Genomic DNA, 26,201 nt, shown 5'->3' with positions numbered 1-26,201 from the left:
GTGTCCTTGATTTTGCGCTCTCAACTTTCTCAGTTTCAGTGTTATGAGAAATTAACCCTGTTGTATTAATAATTCAATCATAGCTGAATTAATAGCATGCAATGCTGATAATTAAATGATTAATAACAAAGTGAAAGATGTGTGTGCAGAGAGATTTGATGTGTATCTTTAGGTGCGTGGTATTTTTTTAAATAATAATTTGAGTCATTCTTCGTTCAACCTTACTGTACTTCATCTCCACTTTCATTAATTCTAATTCCTTTCGTAAGTAAAATGCTCTTTAAGCTGGATCTCAAATCACATGTGAAAGCAAAAGGTAGATAATGAGAGAAATGCTCATGACGTTAATGGCCTGTGAAAAAGGTAATGAATACAGACAATCGAGTCAGCCTTGTCTTTTCAAGAATAAGCATGATCTTCCGAAGTTTTTATGAGTAGATTTGCACTCGCAGAGGTTTAATCTCTCTAGTCTTGGAAGAGGAGACTGTCACTAGTTTTAATTGGTAGTGGAGGCCCTTGCTATTTTTTCTAATTCCTTAAGACTGTAAGGTAATAATATCGTGCTATTGCAACTCTAGTGAAAACAGAACAATAAATATAAATATATTTTAAATTTTAACCCTTTTAAGAGATGTCAAAATGTGGAGAAAAGAACACTGGATTAGGAGACCAGCATCCTGTCACTTCTGTCTGACACTTCGAAAATTTGAGCCTCCTCATTTATTAAATGAGAATGATAATTAGATGAGCCAAATTCTTTTTCCACACTGAATCTAATGTTTACATAGAGTTGTGGAGGATTCTGTGAGCAAGAAATACAGGTACTGCTCCTAATGTCTTACAATGGACAAATCTTGAATATAATTACAGATATTTACACAGCTAGTTATGTTGTCTTATCCCTATTTTTAGACGTAATATCCTTCTCATTAGAATATGTCCTTTTGTAATTAAACTACTTAGCATTCTTTCACTTTCAGGTCAGAAGAAAGACCTAACCTGAAGTACACAGACAAAGATTATGCTACTTTTTCTAACTTGAATTACAGAGTTAGGGAATCTCCGGCACTGGTTCAATTCAGCGAAAAATTGACACCAACACAGAGGCAAGTTAACTCAGGTCTTTCAAACAGCTGACTTTCGTCACGTTTGAGGGCTATAACACTAGTTCTAAGAAAAAAACAGCATCCACAGGAAAGTGGCTGTCACTTTTATGTGCCGTTTTGCCAGAAAGGAAACATTGGTGTAAAATCCACCACCTCCAGCATGTTTCTTCTTACTTCTGAGTTATACGGAGAAGCAGCACTGAAACAGATTAGCGGGGTGTGTTTAATTGTTTACGGATGCATGAAGGAGATATAGATGATTAGTTTATACAGTCTTTCCGTAATAATTCTTTTCTGGGGCCTGTCTTGTGGCATAATGGGTTAAGCCTCCACCTTTGACATCAGCATCCCATATAGGAGCCAGTTTGAGTCCTGGCTGCTCTACTTCCGATCCAGTTCCCTGCTAATGAACAGGGAAAGCAGTGGAAGATGGCTCAAGTGCTTGGGTCCAGCCTAAATAGGGCAGTTGTTTTCCTTTTAAGGGAGGATATGGAATAATACTTTCTTCACCAGGATGAAAAGATTGGGTCTGGGATCAGATTAATGGAACCAACTAGAAGCTGCTACATTCTGTGGGAGGGAATCTCTCAGGAGTAAGGGAGGGTTTTCCACATCTTGTTTCCTTATAACCCAGTCCTGGGGTAGGGTGCTGGGAACTGTCCCAAGCAATGAGTTGTGATGGCCAGCAAAAAGGTGGTTGAGAGAACAAATACAGAACTGCTACTCCTAACCTCATTCCCACCATATACTCTGGGCTGATGACATTGTATTTATTTGCTCCTTTGGGACAACTGTGCTTTGGGTCCTGCTTTCTCCAGGATGCCAACTGCACTTGTGCGAACTATGTATCTTGTGCATTTTTACTTTTTTTTCTTAACATAAATTTTCTGGTTTTGTATTTTTGCATATTTTAACCCAAGACCCTCATTCCTGCAGTGTGTTCTCAGGTACATGAGCAATCTCAGGGATAAGTCAGCAGCAGCTTTGGCTCTGCACAGCAGGAAGTCTTTCTGTTATTTTTATCACCATGGAGAGCAAGGATGTGAAGTGCATAGCTTATTGAACTACCTCACTTTGACTATGAGAGCTGGCACTTTGGCCCTTGTGTATGCTTAAAACCCCCTCCACATTGACATGTTTCATGGGAGACAAGTTATCAATTGATGACTTGATGTCCTCCTACTGGAATATTAAAAATTAAACAGAAAAAATGGTACCAAGAAGTTAAGAGAGGCTCAGCCATGTGAAAGGTCCAAAGAGGAAGACATGGTTATGGTTGTCTGATCCTAAACGTGGGTCTTTTGCTTCATGTACTAGATCTATCCATCACCAGATTACACACAACAGGCTGTATGTGAGTGTGTGTGTATGTGTTTAAAAATGTGAGTTGGTAAGGATGAGTTTGAAGACCAGTACTCTGACATCCATCCTGTGCTGTCCAGGGACAGCAGCATAAAGCAAGATATGTATTTTCCATGAACTTTTTGAAGATTCCATAAATGATTAAAATTAAATTTGGCTATAATTTATGTAGTGTTTCTCCATATTTAGAAAGTGAGGTAGAATGTAGCTCTGTACAGTCTGTTCCCAGAGGTTTCCCTGAAATTAACTTTTAGCTGCACTTGTGAATGTGAATTAAAGGAAAGCTTATTGAAGAAAAAAGAAGTGTGTGTATTTGTGAAGGTGGGATTCCAGATGCAAAGATTTTCCTGGTGACATGGTATATTTTAAGGGGTATTCTGGAAGTGGGTAAGGTGCACGTTTTCATAACCCGAACCACATATGTGAAGGCCCTATGTGCCTGTCTGAGAGTTATTCAAATTAAGATTAAATTCATCATAAATAACCTGGACCTTTTAGAAATGAGGTTTATTTTAATCTTTTTTTTTTTTTTTTTTTTTTTTTTTTTTAACAAGCAGAGTAGACAGTGAGAGAAAGAGACAGAGAGAAAGGTCTTCCTTTGCCGTTGGTTCACCCTCCAATGGCCGCTGCGGCCTGTGTGCTGCGGCCGGCACACTGCGCTGATCCGATGGCAGGAGCCAGGTGCTTCTCCTGGTCTCCCATGGGGTACAGGGCCAAAGCACTTGGGCCATCCGCCACTGCACTCCCTGGCCACAGCAGAGAGCTGGCCTGGAAGAGGGGCAACCAGGACAGAATCGGGCGCCCCGACTGGGACTAGAACCCAGTGTGCCGGTGCCGCAAGGTGGAGGATTAGCCTAGTGAGCCGCGGCGCCGGCCAATGAGGTTTATTTTAGGTAATGGTATTTTCCCAAGTTGGGGTTTTTAAAATTACTATTTTTTTTTGACAGGCAGAGTTAGACAGTGAGAGAGAGAGACAGAGAGAAAGGTCTTCCTTTCCGTTGGTTCACCCCCCTCAAATGGCTGCTGTGGCTGGTGAGCTGTGCCGATCCGAAGCCAGGAGTCAGGTGCTTTCTCCTGGTCTCCCATGTGGGTACAGGGCTCAAGCACTTGGGCCATCCTCCACTGCCTTCCTGGGCCACAGCAGAGAGCTGGACTGAAAGAGGAGCAACCAGGACAGAATCCTGCGCCCCAACCGGGACTAGAACCCGGGGTGCCGGTGCCGCAGGTGGAAGATTAGTCAAGTGAGCCACAGCGCTGGCCTAAAATTACTAGTTTCTACAAGTCAATTAAATGATATTTTGGAAGAAGACCATGAGTTTATGCGTATGCTTATTTATTACACCAGGAAAATAGAGAAGAATTTTGTTTATTCCTTAAAAACTTGGTTTCAAAGTCAGTCACATCTATGAAGTGCAGGTAAAGGACATTCTGTTGGCTCTGGAGATTCCCTGTAATGAAAGCTATCAGTGCTAAATAAGGAGGAGTAGGTATGACCAGTAAGAGAATCAAAGCTGTGCACCAGACACCACCTTGTATTTTGTTTGTAATCTGGCCCTGATATTGGAAAGTTTTCAAATCATTTCATGAGTCCATGTAGACAGGAAAAAAAATATTCACTATCAGGCTAATAATACTTGTTTAACTAAATGGGAAAAATAAAAATACTCTTATCACTTCTCTGCTGAGGAAAGTGTCCTGTAGTCACTCCATTATTTATAGCAAATTTTATGTTTTCTCATTAAACTGGTCTGTGATAATGAAAATAGAGTGACAGGGCTGGCGCTGTGGCTCACTTGGTTAATCCTCCGCCTGTGGTGCTGGCATCCCAAATGGGCACCAGGTTCTAGTCCTGGTTGCTCCTCTTCCAGTCCAGCTCTCTGCTGTGGCCCAGGAAGGCAGTGGAGGATGGCCCAAGTGCTTGGGCCCCTGCACCCGCATGGGAGACCAGGAGGAAGCACCTGGCTCCTAGCTTCGGATTGGTGTAGCTCCAGCTGTAGCGGCCATTTCAGGGGTGAACCAACAGAAGGAAGACCTTTCTCTCAGTCTTTCTCTATCACTGTCTATCTCTATCTGTCAAATAAATTAAAAAAAAAAAAGAAAGTAAATAGAGTGACAGAAGAACTTTAGAATCAGCTTGGTAGAAATTTTTTTCACACAAAGGATCCCAGTGACAAAAGGAAACAATCAATTTATCATTGAAGTTTAGTGCCAGGTGAAATTCTCAAATCCTCTTATCTTTCAGGAATACATTTAAGGTAATATATATATGAATTTTGTTGTTACATTTGTTTAAAATCTTTGTTATTGTGGTACTTATGGACTAAGAGAGACCCTTAAGTCTCAATTTAACTTTATATGAATGTTCCGAAATTTTAAATTATGGAGATTTGGTCAGAATTCATAAGTGACAAAGCAGGTGTAAATATTCCTGAGCAATTCTACCCAAGATTCATGGAGTTGGCACAGAGAGGGTGAACTGTGTATAAATGAGCTCAGTGGAGATTATTTTGTCTTTGTTTTGTGTTTGCAGTAGTTATGGTGATTAATGGACTATTGTATACAGCTTCAGTATCATACCTTTTTCCACCAGAAGTTAAGGGACTATCTTTTTTGATACAAAGCACATTTGTTCAGTTCCATGAAACTGTAATAATTCAGAGAGTTGGCAGACAGAGAGCAATGTATCCCAAAGTGCATGAAGTGCATTATCTTGTGAGCTCTGCTAATGCAGGAACAGAGGAGCACCTGAACCCTGTCCTCCTCTCTCTGGTCTCATTATGAATTGTCTGTAATAGAGCAATCTGTGGCTTCGCTTTGGAGATTTTTCTTTTTCTTGCTAGCCACAGGTTTGTTTTTTTTTTTTTTTTTTCCAGTGAATTTATTTAAAAAGACTTGGGTGTTCTGGGCCCAATAATGATTTATTGTTTAGAACATTAATATTGAAAATATTGAATGATTATAAACCATTGACACTAACCAATCAAAAAGATAATGGCCGCAAATTAAAACAGGAGGGCTAAGCTGGCCTCTGCTGCACAGTAACAGCCGTGCTGCACAATCACTTCCCCAGCTGTTTTGACCTAAATTAGAATCATTTGATTATTATGGCCTTGTAGGAGACCTGTTTCTTAATGTAGAAATATTTTAAGATAAATTGAGTTGCTTTTCATACATAAAGGAATATGTTATTTTTGAGTGTCAGCTTCTGAAAAGTTGATAATTGTGGTGAACCTCTTGAGGTTAGTGACAGAATCCTCTCAATGTCTGCAACTTCAGGCACTGCTATCTACTAGACACCATGTGGATGTTTTCCATCATTATGCAAACAAAAAATGCAACTTTCTCTTTTTGGAATTAAGAATAGAAGCCCAACCACAGGAGTATAAAAGCAATAGCTGCTTTTACCTCCTGTATGCATGTCTCTATACGGCCCTTCTTAACCACTGAAAAAATGACAGGGATTCTAATATTTGTAAATGTTAGATTATAATCTTCAGACTCTCAGAAAATCCCCCTAAATGTAATCTGAGCACTGTACATTAGAATGGTTCTTGAAAGTTTTGTCAGTTCTCCCAGATGTCTAGATCCATGGTTGGATGAATAATTTCAAAGAATCTGTAAGCTAACTGAGAGGAATTAAAGAAACATTTGTTTGACTATTTTGTTGCTGAGTGCTGAAGAATTTTGAAACATGGGCAGCAGATCTGCAATAGGTAGCAAATTACTGATCAATGGACTTTGTACAAATGCAAATCGTATGCATAGATGATGTCAAATAATTGTGTTTTATTCATTTACTCATTACATCATTTATTCTATTTCGATGATATAAATAGTTACTGAATCAGCCTAATATCTGCCAAACACTGGGCTTCTTTACAGCGTAAACCTGATAAGCCTTTGAAATTTATATTATAACTAAAATATGACTGTACTTTTCTCAAAAACGACCGTAACTTCTAATTTTTATACCCCATTTCATTCTTACTGGAGTTAGGGAAAATTGTCATAGAAGACACTAACATTAGGAAAGTAAATCACTCCTGTTGCTGTGTAGCCACACAGAGCTTCAAATCCAGACCTGCTCCTTGCCCTAGGAGTGACCTGAGCAGGCTTCTGAGCCACAGTTCTTGCTTCTGTGAAATGAGGAAATAATATCTACACTGTGGAATAGAGGTGAGGTTTCCATGAGATCATATATGTAAAGGGTATGTGAACAATGAAAACTAATTCATTTAGGGGAAGGGTTTAGGAAGTATTTTTCTATCACCAAAATTAATCTATGTTATAGTTGAGTATTATTATTAATTATTATTGTGGAAGATCATTTCTTCCCTAAGTGGCTATAGCAATATTTTCAAGGTTCACATGGTCTTCCCAAATCGCACTGCCTTCAAGAGGTGCATCCCATATCCCACTCCTTGAAGCTGGAGGGTCCCTTAGAGCTGCATTGTGGAGAGTGGAAGTGGTGCTGATGACCTCTGATGCTGGGATATACATGAGATCTTCACAAAGGTCATGGAAAATGAGTTTCTATTAAAAAAAAAAAAAACTATGCTCAGATTTCAAAAACATTTTATACCAGAATGAACTTTCCTTTAATCTCTACTTTTCCCCCATCTTTTTGAAATACTGTTATAAGAGATGCAGCTTCCCCTGGATTTTCTGTTGGACACAGGTCTTGGAGCTTTGAGTCACCATACGAGAAATCTTGATGACTCAAAACTACATGCTGGGTAGACCACATGGAGAGGGAGTAGGGGCTGGGGAGAGGTGCCCTTGGCCAGGAATGTCTGAATATTCTCACCCCAGGGCTAGGCATGGGGATGTGGATGAACAATGTTTCAGATGACCTCTGCCCCCAGCATTCCAGCCACCTCCATTGATGCTGAGTAGAAATGAGCACTCCCTGCTGAGCTTGGCCCAAATTGTGGGTTCCTGAACAAAATGTATGGTTGAATAAAATAATATAGATTAAAATACATATTATCTTGTTAAATGAAAAACAACAACACAAAAGGAGGACACTAATGTAAAATAGAATCATTTAGTGATTATGCTATGGTTCACTGCAAGTTGTATATAATGTAGCCAAAATGAATCAGTCATATCAGAAAAAAATACATTTTAAAGAGAAAACATTTGTGATTCTGTGTGTGGTTATAAGAATGAAGCTTTTTATTCATCTGCTTGCATGTTTTCCAGAATAAATGTATGATGATGTAGTGGTTTTGAGCCGGAAGCTATTGCCAGCATTCACATCTCAGCAGTGTCCCTTGTTAGCTGTGTAACCTTTGACAACTTACTTACCCTCTCTAAGAGTCAAACCCCTTATTAGTGAAATGGGGAGTATAGGAGTACCTACCTAAGAGTTGTTGTAAGGATTTAATGGTTTGGCATAGATGAAATCCTTTAGCTACAGTAAATTATGTGTTAGTATAAATATTAGGTAATGTTCTATGCATACTAATTGTGTGGTTAGTAGGAAAAAAATGTCTTATATTATTAAAAGTGGTTAGCTAAGCCCATCTCAGTTCCATTTCTTACTAGTTCTTTAAATATAAGGAAATTTACTTATCTGTGTATCAATTTCTTCATAGGGAAAAAAGATACCTCTTTACATTTAATTCCTAGACTTGAACACGGTTTGAATGAATTAACACACATGAAACAGTTGGCACAGTTTTTGGCCAAGAGTCAGCCTTTAAAAAATGTTAGCTATGATTGTTTAATATTTCATTACCATCTTGTAATTTCAAGTGATGATTGTTATCAATGACCAAGTTTCTGAAGACAAGTAAATAATTGAATGTTTCAAAATTGTGTTTTCTTTATTAATTATCTAATAGTTTATAAATTAAATTATATTGATTTTACTGTAATCATATTTAAGTAAAATTAATTGAGGACATATTTTCTTATTTGTATATCTCTTTGACTTGGTGCCAATTACTGGAGCATACTTTTGTTTCTCCAATGTAAATTGCTAAGGGATCTTATATAATTCAGAAAATAAAATACATATGTCAGGTATTGAAATTGAATATGGGCTGGCGCTGCAGCTCACTAGGCTAATCCTCTGCCTTGTGGCGCCGGCACACCAGGTTCTAGTCCTGGTCGGGGAGCCGGATTCTGTCCCGGTTGCCCCTCTTCCAGGCCAGCTCTCTGCTGTGGCCAGGGAGTGCAGTGGAGGATGGCACAAGTGCTTAGGCCCTGCACCCCACAGGAGACCAGGATAAGCTCCTGGCTCCTGCCATCGGATCAGTGCGGTGCGCTGGCCGCAGCGCACCAGCCACAGCGCACCGGCTGCGGCGGCCATTGGAGGGTGAACCAACGGCAAAGGAAGACCTTTCTTTCTGTCTCTCTCTCTCACTGTCCACTCTGCCTGTCAAAAAAATAAATAAAAATTGAATATGAGCCCTAAGCTGTTTTTCATAAAGATTCTGTTATGTTATATTATCATTATTATATAGATTCATGATTTTAATAAACAAAGGCAAACAGATAAACATTTAAAAAGCAACTGTTATAGTATTTTTCATAGTTTTTTAAATTTACCATAATTTGTACCTTTGGAAAATTCTGAAAACATTCTTTCTTTTATGTGTATAAGCTACGTTAAATTATTTTAAAATCATCATTTTTAAATAATAGCTGATTTTCAACTAAACAAATACAAATGTGAGCCTGTGGTCTTGCGCATACTACTATTTTTAGCATTTAATCATTAGTTGATAAACATGTCTAGGGGAAGAAACATTTTCTATTTCTTCTACTCATCATCAGTTCATTCTTGGCAGAGGCCTTTTAAATCAGACTGACAAAACATTAACAAAGGAAAAACAGAATTGTGTAGGCGTGTGTATCATGCATACACATGGAAGCATTCAGTGATGAACTACCCGTAGGGATGGTTGGAATCTGAGCTGATAGAATATCTTAGAACAATGGATTTTTAGAGAACGGACAAGACAGAGGGAAAGGACTTGGAGCTTTTTGTAGAAAGGGAAATACAGGGTCTTCAAAACATTTATGGAAAATTCAGATTACTTTTTTAATTTTACTTTTCCATGAGAAGATGAGGGCTAGGTAGTGAGATAAAGGCCAGTGAGGAGAGTTTGTTATGTAGAGTCCTTGGGAGCTATTTCCGTGTTATGTGGGTCCAGAGTTTTCTCCACTAATTAACTTCTGTTCTTGGTAGAGAGGAGAGAGGAAGTGCCTCTGTACATTTTTATCCAGAGCTGGGCAAATACAGAGAGGGCAGAGAACTTTTCCTCTATGTGCTTCTGCTTTACCTTCAGCTGACAATGTTCAGGACCATGTGGCGTATTTTGGAGTATCATATTGTGCTTCCCTTCATATGTAATTACATAAGGGAGATAAACGTCTTCTCTGTTGCTCTCATTTGTACCATTTTTACATAAAATCCTGTGTATATTGCCTTTCCTAATCACTATAATGGTCATTCATTGCTTTAGTGATTTAAAATAATTAATTTATTTTTCCTAGATTTTTGCTAGCTAACTTTCTGTACTAGTTAATTTCAAAACATATTAACAGAAATTCTAAATAGGAAACTTGTCTTTCTAAATTCTAAATAAGAAATTCTAAATAAGAAATTTGTTTTTTGTTGACTTTGAGTATTTTTTAAAGTTAAATATCAGGTATAACTGAAATGGTAATTGGGGAATGATAATATCCTAAAACAGGAATTATTGAATCTGTCAACAAATAAATAACTGACCATTTAATAATTTCTGCAGAAGATCTGGTAATTTTCAGAGACTAATGTGACAAAATGTTGAAGCCCACAAGAAATTGTTAGTGTACTAGGAGCATTGGTCAACAGCTTGGGAAATAATGCTCCAAGCATGCTGCATTGTAATTTTTGCTCATTTATTTTCTTATTAGGAATCTTTCCTTGAAATTAACAAGAGATGTTGATCAGGAAGCCAGGTGTTCCCATCTCAGCCGAATGCCCAGCAGTCCATCTACAGATTGGCCACTCCAGGGTGTGGAAGAAAATGGAGGCATAGATTCTCTGCCATTCAGACTGATGTTACAGGACTGCACAGCAGTCAAGACATTACTGTTAAAGATGAAGAGAGTTCTACAAGAGGTAATGGTTTACTCTAACATGAATGACTTTCAGTGCTGGTGCTGGTGAACAGTGTGGTCTGTGCACTTCATTGCACTCTGTTAGTAAGTAGCTGCATGACATTGGGCAGGGGTCGGATATCCTCTTGGAGCTTAGCTTCTCTCATATGTCACATGAAGGGTTTGGGGTTCTGGTATAGATGATACGCTAAAACTCAGCTCTAAAGCTGTAAGATGCTGTGAAAGGATTCAAAAATAAATTGATGCCAAGCATCCTCTTATTTATCAGATAAGGAGAAATGGGCATCAGTTTTTAATTTATGGTTTTCATGTTATTGTAAAACTATTAAGGTGCTGGTGCTGTGGTGTAGCAAGTGAGTCTACATATCAGTGCCCATATCAGACTCAGGTTTGAGTCCTGGCTGCTCCACTTCCCAATCCAGCTCTCTACTATAGCCTGAGGAAGCAGTAAAAGATGGCCCAAATCCTCGGGCCCCTGTACCCATGTGAGAGACCTGGAAGAAGCTCCTGGCTCCTGGCTTCAAATGGGTCCAGCTCTGGCCATTGCAGCCATTTGGGGAGTGATTCAGCAGATGGATGACCCCACTGTCTCTGCCTCTGTCTCTCTGTAACTCTGCCTTTCAAATAATAAATAAATAAATAAATAAATAAATAAATAGAAACAATTGAGAAATCTATTAAATGCACTTCACTTTATTGTTAGTTTTTTTTTTTTCTTAAGATTCTTTATTTGAAAGTCAGAGTTACACAGAGAGAGGAGAGGCACAGAGAGAGAGAGAGAGAGAGGTCTTCCATCTGTTGATTCACTCCCCAATTGGCTGCAACGGCTATAGCTGCACCGATCTAAAGCCAGGAGCTTCTTCTGGGTCTCCCACAGGGGTGCACTGTTTTCCCAGGCCATAGCAGAGAGCTGGATCGGAAGTTGAGCACCCAGGTCTTGAATCGGTGCCCATATGAGATGCCATTGCTTTGGACCAGGGCGTTAACTTGCTGTACCACAGTGCTGGCCCCTACTGTTAAGTTTTATTCATGTGTGAAACAATAAAAGTAATTCGTTTAATCATCTTTGTTGCAATAATCAGTAAAATTGAAGGTCTGCATGATTTTGCCCAGTGAACACAGTTGCCCTCCCTATACAGTTAGTGGAATGATGAGCTAGTCAGGAAAATGCATCATGAGATTTCTTTCTTACATATATGCCCAGGAATTAGCCACTCTAGAATACATGTAGGTTATGATTTGATTTTTCCATGGCAATTATTTTCTGGATTATATCTTAAAGTTTACACATTAATATTACTTCCTAGATATAGGTATGCAAAATAAAGATCAGAAATTTTAAAAACTTTCTTCTAGTAAGTGGGAATTTAAGAAAACAGCCTGATTCCATACAGTGAGTTTTATTATATTCCATTATTTTTCAATATATTTGTATTAACGACGGGGAATTTTAATAAATGGTATGAGAACAGAAATGTTACTGGTCAGAAGAAATAGTTGTATGGCTACCTTATGGTCATGGTTGCTATTATATTTTTTAAACAACTTGATGATAATAATAATGCTAGCAACTGCCACTGGAGGCCAGAACTGAATCAGGAAGAAAGAAGGCAATGTAGGAGAAATGACTGCCATGAACTACTGGGGGCATTAGGTCGTGCTCTTTAGCAGTTCTAAGCAAAAATTAAAAGAGACTTCTTTGTATCTCATGGCAGTTTGTATTACCAGGGTGGTCTTTGTGTCTAGTGTCTATGAAGTGGTATGCTAAAGCGGGGTGCTTATACCTGACTGCTATTAGAATTTCAGAAAATGTGTAAGCTGGAAGTTAAGCAAAGGCATCACAATAAAGTTTGTAAACTCATCATTCAATAAATTATGTTTTTAAATGGGTAACCTGTACTGAAACACATTTTTAGTTTATTTTACTATTCCTTACAATCATGAGCTTATTTACAGCCATTAGATTTAGATGATTAAAGTACTGTATAATAGCTACTGTACATATTTCCCAATTGTGGATTAATTTGTGTCATTTTGAAGCTTGAAATCAGCCTTTTGACAATATTTATGCAAAAGAAATTAGAGAACATTGCAAATTATTTTTTATTTTTGGCAAGGCTAATACCTACTAGCATAGCACTGCACTCAGATATGACTATATAGTTTCCATACTGACTGTGTACAGTCAGAATCTCCCTAACTTTTGGTTTATTACATAGTGTGAACCTCTTTGAACAAAGAAAACTTAATAACACCTGTTTTATTAAAAGATATTAATCTTAAAGTCTGTAGCCTTCAACTATTCAGCTTTCTACCTCTCTCATTGATTTGGATTTTAATAACAAGTCAACAGAGCATAAGAGAAGTAGAAAGAACAAACAGGGATTTTCAAGAGGCTTCTAGGTGTACATAATTGTTTAATTTTTAAATATTCAGCAATATTCACCATAAAGCCCATATTTGGAATATACTAAACTTGCTTTTTATACTTCTGTTTTCTTCATTAAAGGGTACTTGAAGAATCTAAACAAAACTGATTTTTAAAGCTAATGTACTTATATGGGATTGTGCAGCCCATTTAGAGAGCAAAAGAATTTTTTTTTTTGCAAACAAGAAAAAAAGCAATATGATTATATAATTAACAAACTAAATTGTCCTGATAATAAATTTTATGGTAGATGCCTTCAAAGAAAGTTGGCTATTAAAATATTCTATGAGCCAGGAATTTTCGAAGTGCAATTTGGATTTCTTGACTAAATGTGAGTGTAATGCCAACTATTCATCTTGGATTAGCGATATATTTTAATATAGAGAAAAATGTTTACTTCTACTTCATAAACTTATTTTTATACATAGTAGCACAACTTTTATAGATAATGTTTAACTGCAAGATATCTTTAATTTTAACATGTCGCATAGAGTAGGCTCTTATTTCTTTTTATTGCCTTTTTTATGTGAATTTAGCAAAAGTTTGGACATGTAAAACATGTAGATATTTTAGTTACTGTTTTGACTAACTTTTGTTTTAAAGGCATTTTTCACCTAGTTGTATGCTCTCATTTTATCATTACTCACCTTCCCCTCATTCTAGTTTCATTCCTTAAAGTTTTGTCTTTAGGAACTGATTTACAGAATTATGTAATAAGGTCAAGAAGTAATATGGGTTTAAAACTAACCAGTAGAAAATGAATTAAATTACAAATCTTTTGTGTACATTATCTAACATTTAAACATATCACTCATAGAATTCAATACATCTGCAGTAATTTTTACACTTTTATAAATCAAGGTTATTTTTCTTGCGAGAAAATCATGATATCTTTTTTTTCATTTTGAGGGAATAGCTTCTACATATAGCATTTGAAAATAGTCAGAAATAGGATCAGTGAGGTCACATGAAATTTTTAGCCAAGCCCAGCCAAGGTTATCTTGGGTTCTGGATAATGACTGCCTAGCTAGAATTACATTTAGAGAGATTGTTAATAGATCACCTTTCTAAAATTTCTAGAACTCATTCAAAGTTGAAGAGCACTAAGAATGATTTCCTTAGAAAGCCCTGTGCGATATTTGAAATCCTTTAAAATAATCTTGTCTATATAGACAGTGTTGCCTCTATGATTTAATCAATATAAGCATTAATGTTGAGATCAATTTATAATCATTTAAACTTAAGATTTTAATTTTAATTCTTGCTAACATGTTTTGATAGTATCACATGTTAAAAGTTCCTTGCAATTTTTTATTATTGGCTAGCTACCTTAGATGCTATTAAAATATTAAGCCTCATTAACCCATTCCAAATCTTTTCTTTTTAGTTAATTTGTCATTAATTGGCATTGCATGACTCACTATTCCACCTACTTTAGGATTAATAAAGCAATTGTTTCATAAAGTAGTTCATTCTGGCAATAATTCCTCTATTTTGTACTGTCAATGTTAAGAACATAAATAATACTAAACCAAGGAAGCTTTGGGAGTCATATTTGTTATCTATAGTGTGGACTTTGAAAGAAATATAATTCTGAAAGTGTACATGAAGGGGAGTGTAACAGTGTGCTTGCAACTGAATCACCTGCGGTATGAGCCAGGCTTAGAGGTGAGGAATGATGGGACACTGCTCTAAAAAGTCTGCTTGCATTACCCTGGAGTTGCACCTTAGCGTGTGAATCTGGAAGGTGTTCCCAGTGACTTTTTTTTTTTTTTAACTTGAAAGTCAGAGTTAACAGAGAGAGGAGAGGCAGAGAGAGAGAGAAAGAGAGGTCTTCCATCCACTGGTTCACTCCCCAGTTGGCCGCAGCGGCTGGAGCTGCGCCAATCCAAATCCAAGAGCCAGGAGCTTCCTCCAGGTCTCCCACAGGGATGCAGGGGCCCAAGGATTTGGGCCATCTTCTACTGCTTTCCCAGGCCACAGCAGAGGGCTGGACAGGAAGTGGAGCACACAGGTCTTGAACTGGCGCCCATATGGGATGCCAGCGCTTCAGGCCAGGGCATTAACCCACTGCGCCACAGCGCTGCCTCCCTTTCAAATAGACAGGAAAAAAAAGCATCAAGGAAGAGGTTCTGGGTTAGGATACTGTGTTATAAACTAGTTTTACTGAACATTCTTGGAACCTTCCCCTACTCAGGACATACTTACTTAAAAGTCCTTTTCAGATCAGCCTGTATACTCTTCAACTGCTCGTATATTAGTGACAGCCAAGTTTACCTCAATACTTCAAAATTGATATTTCTACTTTTGTCTTTCCACACACACAACCAGTTTCCTCTGCAATCATACTATAATGAATCTGTGATCAGATCACTCACTCTCCTGTGAATTTTTGAGTGTTTTTCAATTGCCCTTAGAAATTCTTCTGTACATTCTCTAGTGGTCTACATTTCCTTTGTCATTAGAGCATTTATCTCTTCTAGTAATTGTCAATCCCCTCTCCCTGAAATATACAAAGAGATCGGTTTTTGTGGTCTTGTCCCTTGTATCTGCTCAACTTGGAATGTATTTGATCATTAACAGATAAGCTCTAAAGAAATAACATCCTTCATTGTTTCTAGCCTTCCATTAAAACAATTATTAATAGAATAAAATTTATAAATTTGAGTGCATAGTGGAAGAAGGAGCAAAATGAGTATGGAACGAGTTTTCCTAAACTCACAGAAGTGTAGAATATGCTCTTTCAGAATGTAAAACAGAGATACACCACAAAAATTATTATATGTAATTTAATCAACAGTATTAATTTGTGACATTGCTATTACAAATATTATTAATATTAATTAATATTAATATTAACATCCATCAATGCGCCAATATATAATTTAATCAACTGCATTAGAAAGACCAGAAGTGGTAAAGATATTTTGGATCTTTCCATGGAATAACATTTGGCTTTGGTATTCATTAGCTGTACTTTAAAAAGTTAAATTCAAAATCTTTCACATTAGAAGAAAAGATTAGGGGCTTTGAGATTGTTTTGTCTTTTGTTTTTTCCATTTGTACTTAGTCTTCACAAATGTTATAAATTTTTTTCAAAAAGTCTTGTTGCAATTTAAGAAGTGAAGAATAAATATAAATCATAATAAAACCGTAAAAACAGTAAATCTAATAATTCTTTAAATATAAAGCTGCTGGGGGACTATCATAGTAGAGCAGTGGGTTAAACACCAGCTTGAGATGCTAGCATCCTCTGTGGTGCTCTGATGTGAGTCCTGGCTGCTCAGCTTCTGATTCAACTGCTTGCTAATATGCCTGGAAAGGCTGTGGAAGATGACCCAATTTCTTGAGCCCATTCTACCCACATAGGAGACTACGGTAGAGTTCCTGGCTCCTGGCTCAGCTTGCCTCAAACCTGGCTTTTGTGGCCATTTGGGGAATGAAGAAACCAGTGGATGGAAACACTCTTTCTCTCTTTTTCTCTCTCTTGCTCTTACTTTCAAAGAAAATGTGTATATGTATAATAAGATTTATGTATATTATATAATTTATATATATTGTAAAACTTTGTATAAAACCATTATTACTCCTTACTTGTTTGGTTAAGCTTGCCATTTCCATAGTAGAGCACTGTTTATGTCTTTAATTACTGTGGTGAGCTAAATGGAAGTAATTTTAGTGGAATATCATACTCCTAATGTCTCCCTTCTTTCAAAATAAACTTTTATTATTTAAATGCACATGCATATTCCAAGTAATCCGAAACATCAAGCCCTTTAATTCTTTAATTAAAAAACATATTTATCTGAGAGGCAGAGAGAGAAAGAATGAGAACTGCAATCTGCTGATTCACTACCCAAATGCTCCAAAGAGCTGGGACTGCTTGAGGGTGAAAGAGCCATCAACACGGTCCAGTATCCCATGTGAGTGGCAGTAACCCAATCACTTGAGCCATCACTGCTGCCTCTCAGGGTCTGCATTAGCAAGAAGCCAGAGCTGAGAATCGAATTCAGGTACTCTGATGTTGGGAGATGTACATCTTATCCACAAGGCCAAATGCCTGTTTCTTACTCCTTAATATTTTTGAAAATGAAATTGTGGGTCCTTAGGCATTACATTATTGTTACTTTATTTGTTTAGTATTTGTGATAAAAAATTATATATTTTTAGTAATAAAAGGACTAACTGGGAAGATAACTATGTAAATTGTTTTCTTCCTAATGATTTTTCCATGTAATTTTATTATTCTATAGAAGAATATACATATATTATATAGATAGATAGATTCTATCTTAATGTTGCCTTTATTCATTTTTTCATCTCAGAAAATTTTTACTGTGGACCTAGAAAACTGTGGGAACAGATATGTAGTGTAGATTCTAGCAAGATAACAGTTCATGAGAAATTTTTTTTTTTGACAGGCAGAGTGGACAGTGAGAGAGAGAAAGACAGAGAGAAAGGTCTTCCTTTGCTGTTGGTTCACCCTCCAATGGCTGCCGCGGCTGGCGCGCTGTGGCCGGCGCACCGTGCTGATCTGAAGCCAGGAGCCAGGTGCTTCTCCTGGTCTCCCATGGGGTGCAGGGCCCAAGGACTTGGGCCATCCTCCACTGCACTCCCTGGCCACAGCAGAGAGCTGGCCTGGAAGAGGGGCAACCGGGACAGAATCCGGCGCCCCGACTGGGACTAGAACCCGGTGTGCCGGCGCCGCAAGATGGAGGATTAGCCTAGTGAGCCGCGGCGCCGGCGGGAATGTTTTTACCAAGATGGTTTCTAATCCCCCTTACTCTCACTACCCCATGCCTTTTAAATTTATAATTAACAAATGATTACTGAGAATATACTTAGCAAATTTTCTGAATCATGAGAGATGGTAAAGGAAAATTAGGTAAATGTTAGACAAACAGTATATTGATTTAAAGGGTGAATCTATTCTCAAAAAGTGTGGGGAGCAACCCGGACTAGACTGTTACTGGAATTAAGACTTATTCTATGCATCTGCTCTCCCACAATATGGCGCTGGGAGAGAAGAAAACAGCTTCTACACAGCTGCCTCCAGTTCAGCCAATAAACTGTAGGACTTGCTCCTGATTGGAGGAGAGCAGCGTACTCGGCGTGTGGGCAGCCGAGTTAGGATTGGCAGAGGAGGACTATAAAGGAGGAGAGAGACGGCATGCACCAGGAACATCTAAGGGGAACATCTAAGGGAACACCTGTGCAGCCCCCGAGAGAGCCGGCCGGCGGTGTGCCACTCCCCTGCGGAAGTGGGGAAAGTGGCCAGGGGGAACCGCCCTTCCACGGAGGTGGAAGGGACAGTAGCCAACCCGGGAAGAACCAGCAGCAAACCCGGGGAGGGCCGAGCAGACAAAAGAACAGCGCAGGGTCCTGTGTCGTTCCTCCACGAAGAGGGGGAGCGACATAATGGTGCCGTGACTCGGATATGAAGCCTAGGCAGGGTTTAGTGTTGCTCCTCCACGAAGAGGGGGAGCGACATAATGGTGCCGTGACTCGGATATGAAGCCTAGGCAGGGTTTAGTGTTGCTCCTCCACGAAGAGGGGGAGCGACATAATGATGCCGTGACTCGGATAGGAAACTTAGGAGGGAAGAAATGGGAAAATACCGGAGAGAGAGACTAGCAAACAGCCTAGGGAAAAGCCGGCCGAAAAAGGTGCCGGAAGAAGCTATGGAAAGCCTAGGCATAGACTCAGATACGGACTACGGGGGGAAGCTGGGAGAAATCTCTAAGGTCGAAAGCGAAAGTGAAAGCTAGAACAAACAGACTCGGATACGGACTGTGGGGAGAAGCCAGGAGAAATGAGGGAGGAATACTGTTGGAAGAAAACTTAGGGAAATATACCGGGTAGAGAAAAATGTTAGGGAAATTGAAGCCGCGGGGGGCAGGCCGAGGCGCCGGGAAGCCGCGCAGAGCCGTGAAGCTGCCGCGGGGCGAGGTGCCGAGAAGCAGCCTCGGGGTGGGCGCCGGGAAGCCGCAGGGATAAGAGAAACAGAAGTTTAGAAGTAAAATGAGAGAAATAGGAATGTTGGCAGACAGAAGTAAAATGGGAGAAATAGGAATGCCCGGAGATAGAGAAATAGAGAAATAGAAAGGCCTCCCCACAATACTGCAATGAGAAGGCTTGGATTCGGTCTGCCTGATTAGTGAGGCGATGAGCACCTGCGGGCGCCTAGCAGCTTATGCGCCGCAGGTCACCGAAGACAGGCACGTTATCAACACCAATAAGTCACCCCACAACATGGCAATGAGAGAGCTTGGATTCGGTCTGCCTGATTAAGGCGGTAAGCACCAGCAGGCGGCTCGACCAGAGTATGAGCCGCAGGTCACCGAAGACAGGCACCCATCAGCGCCTAAAAACCTCCTCACAACATGGCGAAGAGAGGACCTGGATTCGGTTTGCCTGATTGATAGGACTTGTAAGAACCTGCGGGCAACTCTAGCAAGCAGAGCAGAGTGTGTGCCGCGGGACACCGAAGACAGGCGCGTATCAACGCCAAAAAATAAAAAGAAAGGGGGATCTGTGGGGAGCAACCCGGACTAGACTGTTACTGGAATTAAGACTTATTCTATGCATCTGCTCTCCCACAATATGGCGCTGGGAGAGAAGAAAACAGCTTCTACACAGCTGCCTCCAGTTCAGCCAATAAACTGTAGGACTTGCTCCTGATTGGAGGAGAGCAGCGTACTCGGCGTGTGGGCAGCCGAGTTAGGATTGGCGGAGGAGGACTATAAAGGAGGAGAGAGACGGCATGCACCAGGAACATCTAAGGGGAACATCTAAGGGAACACCTGTGCAGCCCCCGAGAGAGCTGGCCGGCGGTGTGCCACTCCCCTGCGGAAGTGGGGAAAGTGGCCAGGGGGAACCGCCCTTCCACGGAGGTGGAAGGGACAGTAGCCAACCCGGGAAGAACCAGCAGCAAACCCGGGGAGGGCCGAGCAGGCGAAAGAACAGCGCAGGGTCCTGTGTCGTTCCTCCACGAAGAGGGGGAGCGACAAAAAAGTAGCCAAGGGGCTGGTGCTGTAATGTAGTGGGTAAAGCCTCTGACTGCAGTGCCTCCATCCCATATTAGCACTGGTTCAAGCCCCGGCTGCTCCACTTCTGGTCCAGCTCTCTGCTATGGCCTGTGAAAGCAGTAAAAGATGATCAAGTCCTTAGGCTCCTGCACCCTTGTGGGAGACCCAGAGGAAACTCCTGACTCCTGGCTTTGAATTGGCCCAGCTCTGGCCATTGTGGTCATTTGGGGAGTGAACCAGTGGATGGAAGACCTCTCTCTCTTTGTGCCTTTTGCTCGCTGTAATTCTGCCTTTCAAATAAATAAAGAGATCTTTTTTTAAAAAAAGTAGCTAAATATATAAAAATCAGGGAATTATTTATTTGACAATCAAGATAATTTACCAGCTCATGTTGACGCACATGTTTAGGCTGTGGAACATTTGGAAAAGGCTTAACATTGATTAAAGAACTCATCCATTTCCTTTTTCTTTTCCAATTACCTAATACTTCAATTTTTAATTTCATTTTCTCTATAAGGAATAATAGTGGAAACTTTCAAAAGTAATTTTCAATGTGAATTTTTTTTTAATTTTAAGTTTAATACACAATTATAGGACAAAATTTAGAGTGTTTTGAGCTTGGCCATTCATCATTGTTTGTGCGAATTTTTGAAGTTATAAAGTTATTTTTAAAGCACATTCTGATGAGATGATTCTAAAAGCTATAATAAGAATTTTATGGCTTATATTTTCCTGTAACTACATGTCAAGAAAAAAAAGAATTCTACAGAATATGAACTACAGAAATGGATAGTTATAGAAGGACAAAGCAACACTGGAGAGCATAAAGAAATACACCACAAATAGGCAAATATAGATAGCAGTCTAAAATATTTTTCTTTGTAAGTATCTTTTGAAAGGAATAAAATTAGAAATTATTGCTGATTTTAATATATTTTTTGTTTGCAAGACATATTTTAAAGTAGGAATTAGAAAAAGGGGTACAGAAAAAACTATAAATGCAAGAAAGCTAGAGTACATACAACATCAGAATACATACAAGTATAAAGCTGAGACAATACAGAATCCAAGAGTTATACATCATCATGGTAGAAGAGTTCATTGGAAAGACATAAAGTCATATATGGGGTGGCCTATTTATAAAATATATAAATATGTGATGCTAATGCTGATAGAACTGAAGAAAATGGGCAAATTAATAACAGTTGAAGATTTTAGCACTCCTTTTTTTTAAAAAAAAATCAAAATGTAAACTGACAAATGTTTCAGAAGATTAAAATAAACTGAACTTCAAACTTTATGATATGTATTGAATACTACTATTAGCAACTGAATTATATATTGATTCTTTTTGAATGTATGTGGAACATTATGAAGACAGACTATATACTGGGTCATAGAGTAAGTTTCAATAAATTTCAAAGAAAAACATCTATGAAATACATGTTTTGAGACCAATGGAAGCAAATTAAGAATCAAGAATAATAAAATTGAACAGCATCAACAATTTGGAAATTAATTAAATCATCTATATAATCCATTAATCAATTTAGAAAACAAAGCGATTTTTAAATGTTCCCAACAAGAAAACACCACAAATCAAAATTCATGGGATATAATTAAAGTCATAATTAATTTTAAAAGAAAGATGTTATAATTGATAATGCAAATGTCTTTTCTTTTTAAAAAAGATTTGTTTATTTAAAAGTCAAAGTTACAGAGAGCGTAGAGACAAAGAGAGAAAGAGAAAGAGATCTTCCATCTGCTGGCTCACTCCCAGGGGGCTGTGATGCCCTAGACTGTTTCAGGCCAAAGCTAGGGGCTTCATCTGGGTCTCCCACGTGGGTGGCAGCAGACCAAACACTTGGGTCATCTTCCACTGCTTTTCCCAGACCATTAGCAGGGAGCTGGATCAGAAGTAGAGCAGCCAGGATATGAACCAGAGCACCATATGGAATGCTGGCTTTACAGGCGGCAGCTTAACCCACTGCACCATAGCACCAGCCCCTGATAATGTAAGTTTCTTCCATAAAGATCTTCCATAAATTAAATCCAGGTGAAGTAAAAAGAAGGAAATAATAAAGAACAAAAACCAATGAGATTGAAAAGAGACAAATACAAAATTTATAAAACCAAAATTGGTTCTTTGAGAAAGTTGGGGAGAAAAAACAGACTGGTTAAGAAAATGAAGAAAAAATAAAAAAACACAAATTTTCAATATCCTCAATAAATTAAGAAATGAATAATCACCACAAATCCTACAGAAATCAAAATGATAATAGAGGACTATTATAAACAACGTTATGACAAATTGTTGTCAGTGACAAAATCTTTGAAAACTGCAACTTTCCAAAGTGATATATGGAGAAATTAAAAATCTGAATATGCCAATTTCTTTAAGGAATTAGTTTTATTATTTTAAAAAGTAAAAGTGAAAATGGCTCCCATAAGGAAAAATCCAATTCCAGAAAGTTTCGTGGGTTTATTCTAGCAAATATCTAAAAGAAATACAAAAGACAAATAATATGTAAAAAATAAAAAAAAAACATCAAGAAGATAGTCACAGGTTGGCAACATCTTTCCAGTGTGCCATGGAAGCCTGGTGTAATCACTTGGTCTGTCTGGTTCTGCCAAGGCAACCACACGTGGGACTGGGAATTCAGTACTTCTATAGCAGCAGATGATGGGTCAAGTACTTGAGTTCCTGCCACCTATGTGGGAGACATGAATAGAATTCTTGGCTCCTAGCTTCAGCCTGGCCCAGCCCTGGCTGTTGTGGCCGTTTGGGCAGTGAACCAGTAGATGGAAGATCCTCTTTCTCTCTCTGTCTCTCTCTCTTTCCCTCTCCCCCTTCCTCTCCCTCTCTCTCTCTCTCTCTGAGATTCAAATAAGCAAGTAACTCTTTAATAAAAAAAGGTTTAAGTACAGTAACTCAAGCATGGTTTTCCATTTTGATCTGTGAACTTGTGCACAGGTTAGTAACTTCTTAATTAGGATTCAAAGCCTGGGAATAATTCTCTGTAGATTTTAGTTCTGAACTCTGTGTTCTTGATTCCACCTCTGAATCATCCTTTATTATAAAATTAGCACATGTCTGCAGCACATACTTTTCTCATCCTCGCCTGTGCTTTTGAGATTGCCAACCACAGGCTTCTTTCCATTTTACACTCTCTTTGTCTCATTAACTCCAAACTGGAAAGTGTTTCTGTGGAATATGACTCTCTTACATCCCTTCTGGGTTGCCTGTGAACCTTATTTGGGATTCACTTAATTAGACGAAAGCTGCTTGCACAATCTCTTCAAAATAAGCCCTAACTTAAAATGGCCAAGGGATACCTCCTTTAAAATGTTAGTTGATTGTGAAATCCCATGGGGCAAAAATACTCAAGCAAGAGGCACCTTCTGTCTGAGTAATTTGAGTTCTCTGCCACATGCTCTTCCCTCTTTCCAAAGTTTTCTGTGTCTATTACATAGATCCCCAAGGTAATACGGGTTTGCGCATCTGAATTGTTGTGGGTATTACATAGGCTTTCATGTGTATCAGAACTCAATGAAATCACACACACTGAAACTGGCAAGACATGAATGTTATCATGTGATTGATAGTTCTGTTCATCTTATGAAATCTGTTAGTGAATTATGACCATTTATACATATGGATACGGATTAAATACGCCTACTAAAAATATCAATTCTTACAAATGCTTTTATAGCCTAATTTTCCTCTCATTTTTAGAATTAAAAAAACCAAATATATATATATATATATATATACACACACACACACACACACACACACACACACACACCATGGAACTCCACTGAAAAACCCCAGAAGAAACCACTGATTTAATTAATGGTATATCTGAATTTTATTGAGGACTGATAGGTTTCTTAATAAGAGTGTTCTGCCTACACAAGGCCTGACTCTTTGAGACTGTAAAACCTTATTTGTTAAATAAGTAAGGAGAAGGGGGAAATATAATTCTGCAGCTCTTTTGCTGTATAAGCATCCCTAGTTTTTGCTAGTTCTCTGGGAGAGGTGAGAGATGGCAGAGCAAAGTTACCCTGTAATCCCACTTTGTTCCCTTTCACTCACAAAGTCCCATTGCAGAAAGTATATTAAAGTGATAAAGATAACAGGTGTGTGGCATCAGAGATCTGTGTGCAACACTTCTCCCACTTAATAGCTACTACATGTCAAGTAAGATTTTGAGAATTATTTCATCATGTATAATGTGAATGATTACCTCACAGGATTAAACAATAAAGTATATATTGCAGGCATCACAATAGGAGTGTGGCATAAGCACATGTTAATATGAGCTACACCATAACCTTCCTTGTGTCATAATTATTAACTGTGTCATGCCAAGTGAAAAATATTTTAGATTTATTCAACACTTGGAAATATCACAGTAAATGTGCTTTAATAGCGTAAGGTGCTACATGCACTGACTGATAATTCGATATTAATAATTTCCAGTAAAGTTTATATTAACTGAAGCTGAAAGTAGAAGTATTATTGGCATTTGTGCTTTCCAGAACTCAGTTATGGAAACGCATTTGACTTGGCATTCCTTGGGAAAGGGATGACTGCATGTCAGTTGAATTTCCTGTTGACAGTCAATATATAAGAAAGTTGTTCCAAGGGAGGTTTCATGGAGACAGACTCGGGTAGCAGCAGTTGAAACTGAGAGGCTGGAAGACCTGTGTGAAACGTTTGGAAGTCATGCTAATCCTCCTTGCTGCTAAATTGGAATGCAGTGGTGACAGAAAAAGAGAAGATACCTTTGAAAGCTGGGATCTGAGGAATGGGTACTTATTATTTCCTTTTTCTGAGCTTGTGTGATTCAGAAGGAAATCATTTCTAAGTTATGATGCTTAAAAAAAAAAACAATTTCTTTGAAAGGTAGGATGTTAGTGATAGAGGGTGAGGAGAGGGAAGGGAAAGAGAGAGCTCTCCCTCCACTGATTTACTCCCCCAGTGTGCTGCAATCAGGTCTGGACCAGGATGAAAGCAGGAGCCAGTTTCTGGCTTCTGGTCTCCCATGTGGGTGGCAGACCCCAAAATATCTGGGCTGTCATCCTCTGCCTTCCCGGGCTCATTAGCAGGGAGCTGGATTAGAAGGGGAGAAGCTGGAATGCAGCATCCCAAGTGGCAGTGAAACATGCTGCACCACCACGTCAGCCCCACTGAGATGCTTTTTTAAATATGCAAGGACATGTGTGAAATAGAAATTTGAATTTGATCTGCATATTCAAGAAGATTGAACAAGATATTATATATAATATTCATGAACATAAGGGTTGTTTAAAGCTGCAGAGGAGAGAATTTGTATTTAAAACCAGGATGGAATGTATTCAATGATGAGAAGATCAAGAAACGGGATGTTCCATGAGATAGGAAGAACCCAAGAGTGCTAAGTGTCTGTCAACAAACTAGGAGAAAACATTGTTCCCAGAAAGTTAACTTGAGGTGGGTGTTAAATAATTTTTTCACTCCTTTACAAAATATTGATACATCATCTTGAAGGATGTAAACATGGCTGAGTTTTAAAACTATATTAAAACTATGTTTTAAAGTAAGATATGTCTTAGTTTTGGAAGAACACTGTAGATTTTATAAGGTTAATCAAGAATAATTACCAAAAGTTCCTTTTACTCATGATACCCTCCATATGGAGGTTTTATCTTTCTTTTTTCTTTTTTATTAAAGATTTATTTATTTATTTGAAAGTCAGAGTTACACAGAGAGAAGAGAAGCAGAGAGAGAGAGAGAAGTCTTCCATCCACTGGTTTACTCTCTACTGGCCACAACGGCTGGAGCTGCGCTGATCCGAAGCCAGGGGCCAGGAGCTTCCTCCGGGTCTCCCACAAGGGTGCAGGGGCCCAAGGACTTGGGCCGTCTTTCCCAGAACACAGCAAAGAGCTGGATCAGAAGAGGAACAGCCAGGTCTCAAATAGCACCCATATGAGATGCCGGCGCCCCAGGCCAGGACATTAACCCTCTGTGCTACAGCGCTGGCCGTCTATCTTTCTTTTTAAAAAGTATGACTAACATTACTAAAGGTTGCTACTTGTAATGCAGAAGCAATGTAATATAGTGATTGCAAGATGCAGATGCTAGAACAGGATGATCAGATTTGAATTTCAGCT

The 26,201-nt window shown here is 38.8% G+C and overlaps 1 protein-coding gene across 7 annotated transcripts in view; it reads left to right on the top strand.

Moving 5' to 3' along the window:
- The window catches only part of CCSER1 (coiled-coil serine rich protein 1), a 1,459,660-nt gene that overhangs the window by 487,172 nt on the left and 946,287 nt on the right, over positions 1–26,201 (top strand). For all 7 annotated transcript variants that reach the window (XM_051819560.2, XM_002716991.5, XM_051819561.2 and 4 more), the window contains exon 6: positions 10,380–10,587. In XM_051819560.2, the coding sequence (XP_051675520.2) occupies positions 10,380–10,587 (208 nt within the window). The remainder of the gene's footprint in view (positions 1–10,379; positions 10,588–26,201) is intronic.

The sequence above is a fragment of the Oryctolagus cuniculus genome, chromosome 8 (genome assembly GCF_964237555.1).
Source record: "Oryctolagus cuniculus chromosome 8, mOryCun1.1, whole genome shotgun sequence".
Lineage (NCBI taxonomy): Eukaryota > Metazoa > Chordata > Mammalia > Lagomorpha > Leporidae > Oryctolagus > Oryctolagus cuniculus.
Note: the sequence above shows the minus strand (reverse complement) of the source record. Positions and strands in the feature narration are given on the sequence as shown.